This window comes from Echinococcus granulosus (assembly GCF_000524195.1).
Source record: "Echinococcus granulosus chromosome Unknown EG_S00037, whole genome shotgun sequence".
Lineage (NCBI taxonomy): Eukaryota > Metazoa > Platyhelminthes > Cestoda > Cyclophyllidea > Taeniidae > Echinococcus > Echinococcus granulosus.
The window spans coordinates 278,223-281,898 of NW_020170417.1; the positions used below are offsets into that span (position 1 = coordinate 278,223).

The 3,676-nt window shown below is 41.6% G+C and overlaps 1 protein-coding gene across 1 annotated transcript in view; it reads left to right on the forward strand. All coding sequences in view use genetic code 11, as the record gives it.

Annotated features, from left to right (window-relative positions):
* Positions 1–1,457: 1,457 nt before the first annotated feature.
* EGR_05235 (hypothetical protein) overlaps positions 1,458–3,676 on the forward strand; it is a gene marked incomplete at both ends in the record, with an annotated part of 5,696 nt that continues 3,477 nt past the window's right edge. Inside the window, 4 exons of the mRNA XM_024494484.1 lie at positions 1,458–1,471; positions 1,550–1,580; positions 2,282–2,327; positions 2,415–2,519. Of these exons, the coding sequence (XP_024351105.1) occupies positions 1,458–1,471; positions 1,550–1,580; positions 2,282–2,327; positions 2,415–2,519 (196 nt within the window). The remainder of the gene's footprint in view (positions 1,472–1,549; positions 1,581–2,281; positions 2,328–2,414; positions 2,520–3,676) is intronic.

A 3,676-nucleotide genomic window follows, 5' to 3' on the forward strand; every position in this document is an offset into this window, starting at 1 on the left:
TACCACTTAATGCAACGCTCCATCTTCCGGTCACGATAGAATATCCCTCTAACAATTATCTATTCTTGCTGCAGAGTGACAAGTTTGACTAAAGTGTCTCAGCATTGCTCAAAATCGGTATTCTGTGGTATCCTAAATTTCACATTGACCCAAGAACATGCTCTGAAGGTGTAGGTGTAGCATCCATTGTGTTTAAAAGCCCTAAAAGCAGATCCAGAGAACGACTTCAGTATGTTTTAATTGTCGTGGTCTGTGTGGTGTTTAGGCGTGTTTTATCTCATCCACATTCGACTCCAGCCCCATCGATTGGGGAGATTAATGACAGGGAGGGAGCATATATTTATACAGTTCGAGAGTTTATAGATCAGCATAGGGGATCAGTGTTAATCTCCTTAATGTTTAGTGTTGTGCGCTTAGCCACGGATTTAGCATAAATTGACTGGTTGTCACCTAGGTCTATTCAGGCATGCAGTCATTACATGATATCACTAAGACTTTTGACTCATCCAAATGGATGCTGGGGGAGTTTGCGCTTTAGCTTTAGCCATCCATGCAGGTCTATTCAGCTTACATGAATTGTAGGTACTTAACTCCTGCAAGCAGTGTTGTGATAATTTACGTCAATGATGAGGAAATCTATGTATTTTATGAGACTGTACATATTATGCGTACAATTTTTGAATTCTCGTGGTAGTAAATTGGTATAAAGCCGATGAATAAAGTAGTGATAACTAAAAATAAGTAAATGTGATTAAACTAGAAAAATAGTCAATTGGATTTTAATGAGTGAGTAGATAAATAGATGGGTGGTTGGATGAGTAAAATGGATGGATGCGGGAAGAATACGAGTTTGATGGGAAGTAAATCATGGTTGGATGTATGCGGAGTGGGTGGATGGAAGGGTGAAAGGTGATTGATAGGGGGGAGGAATGGGGGAGGGGGCGCCACCAACTGGCGTCCCAAAGTGCTGACTGCTTAGTATGGTTTACAATGTTTGAATAGGAATTGCAAACGCCCAGATAATGATGGTGCATGGTTCAGAAGCTATTCACCGCGACTTAGTACACCCTATAGGTATCCAACAGCCTAGTTAAATATTAGGAGAGTAATCCAGTTAATTCATCTGGTGCAATTTATACAACAATCATCCCTTTGTCTCCTAGCCCCACACCACCTGACATGTTTGGACTCTTGACGTTGATTTGAGAATTGGATCAACATTGATTCGAATACAGGGCTAAAATTCTAAGCTAGTTTTTAGTCTTTTTAAAACCCTGTCTGGACATCTCATAGGCAATGAGTAAAATCGCAAACCATCAAGGTGGTCCAAGTGAGAAATATGAAAATATTTTAGGAAATGGTTAAGAATGATATGCATAAGGGTGCTGCGTAAAAATAAGTTACAAAGACACCACACTGTTTGTGAAGGTGCCATGAGCGTTTGTGCTGGTGCCCGCATGGACAGCTCCGGGTGCGAGTCTCTAATTTGCGGGTTGAAATGGCATTAAAAGCCAGTGTGGGACGCCAACGTTTAATTTGCTTTGCATAGGAGGTGCAAGTTACCCACTGGCATCACGTATGTACCTTTTTCTGACTTTCTGTAATATCCTTACTTAATACCATCCCCTATTAAACTTCTAAGGCCAGTAGTTGTCATGAACTATGCATTTTGGAGCGTAGTAGACACTTTATGTAGTTCATGTGCTCCAAAAGTGCTTTTTGCCAGTAAGTACACTTCGTATGCTGTGTCTTTTGCTATATAGGCTGTCATATTGCCAGTAAAGGAGAAGTACTTCATAAGAGAGGGCGAATGGTGTAGTCAAACCACCATTCTGTCCATTTGAGTTCACATTACTCAGGTATATGAAGGTTCCGCATAAGATAGAAGAGATATTTGGCCTTTCGGCAGTTTCATAGACTTGTAAATTACGTAATCCTATGTGAGGTTAGGAATGAGGAAAAGTGTAACGCAAGATGAAGTCATGAATGAATTGGACAAAAATTAATGCTAAAGATGACGACTGAGTTGGCACTTTGTCCCACTTAAGAAAAGGCTTCGAGGTTACTACCTTATCGGTTATATTTTCAACCAGCGTCAGTGATTGTAAAGTCAGCTTAGAGTAGAGTATCGTGATCATTCCCGGCAGTGTTTGGTTAAAATGATCATTTTATGCAATGAAGTGATGAGGTTAGCAGTGTGAATAAGTCGTGGAAAAATTAATTTCTTTAAATATCTTTTTCTGATACTTAGGCATAAAATCTTTCTTCATATTTCTAGTAGCCAATTCAAGAACCAATGGGACAAATACCATTTTACCAGCCTCCAGGTTACATGATTTGTCTTGTTTTATAAGACATTGTTTGTTTGTTTGTTTGTCCGTCAACCGTTTAGACTTTGATTTGTTCTGCACTAGTTGAAGTAATTGACAACGTTGTTCCACTCGAGGAGCCAATGTGGTATCCCCCTGAAGTTCCAATAGGTGAGATGGAATATGCTCCTCCACTTGCACCATTCTATGGTTTGCCACCCCCTCCTTAAGACAATTTGGCTTATGGTAAGCAATCTTTTTTTATAAACAACAGGTCTCACGCTCTACCAGTGTTTCTCATGTCCTGCCACCATCGCATCCACATCGTGCATTCCATGACCACAGTCACGAGATTTACATCATCCCGATCTGTAGTTTCCTAAGACACTTAGAGCGGGAAGACTCTTGATGAGGCAGCACTAGATGGATGGAAAGAGAGGTGCAGGACTGCATTGCATGTTACTTGAGACCCGAGAGGATCCATTGGATGAATTTGTACCTGTAGGTGGTACGTGGCACGTCAGATGGCTACCATCCAAAACTCCACATATGCGACGCACCGACTGTTTTACTCCAGCCCGCACATCATGCATGTGAGTGGGAAAGGCGATTATGTATGTAGTGGTGTGGCAGCTGGCCATTACCCAACTCAACTCTGATGTCGGAAGTGTGGTATGCAAAGTGATCGCAGTGTTCTCACCTGCATTTTCTCCTCCTCGATGCACCTCCACGACTGCCGCAATGGATGCTCTACTCTGGTTGGGTTTATAGACAGCGCATATGACACAATGTCGCTATTAAATTAAGGTTGGAGAGCGTGTGTCCCACGCTAGACTTTTAGGTCAGCGCGATTTCGAGAGTGAGGAACGAGTGTGATGTGGATATTGCTGGCATGCTGAATTATGCCAGATAGTTGGAAAATTGTTGGTTTGATGCAATTCAGCACAAGTGGATTATAAACTGAAGAGATTTGCTATACCATTGTAGTGTGTGTTTGACTGGGTGACCTCTTCACTCTCCTCAGTCTTGCAGTGCGCTCAGTCTCCGTCTTCCGTTCGTGCTCATTGTTACCCATCTCACATCCTGTCGTTTCATCCAAACGGTAATAATAAACTATTGCACAACACTGGCGGTTCTTCTTGAGTCTTCTGGGAGGGTTTAAGTGCTGTATCGGAATGAATTCCGTTTCTGTTGGATACACACCAAAGGAAAAAAATCAGTATTGGAGCCGATTTGAAGGTAATTTGGAGAAGAGGTATATTTGTCTTTGGAGGAGTTTATCCATGATATAGAGGGTCTCGGTACCTGCTACGTATCGGCTAACAAAGGCAGTAAATATGTAGTAACACAATTAAGCACGTTAAATT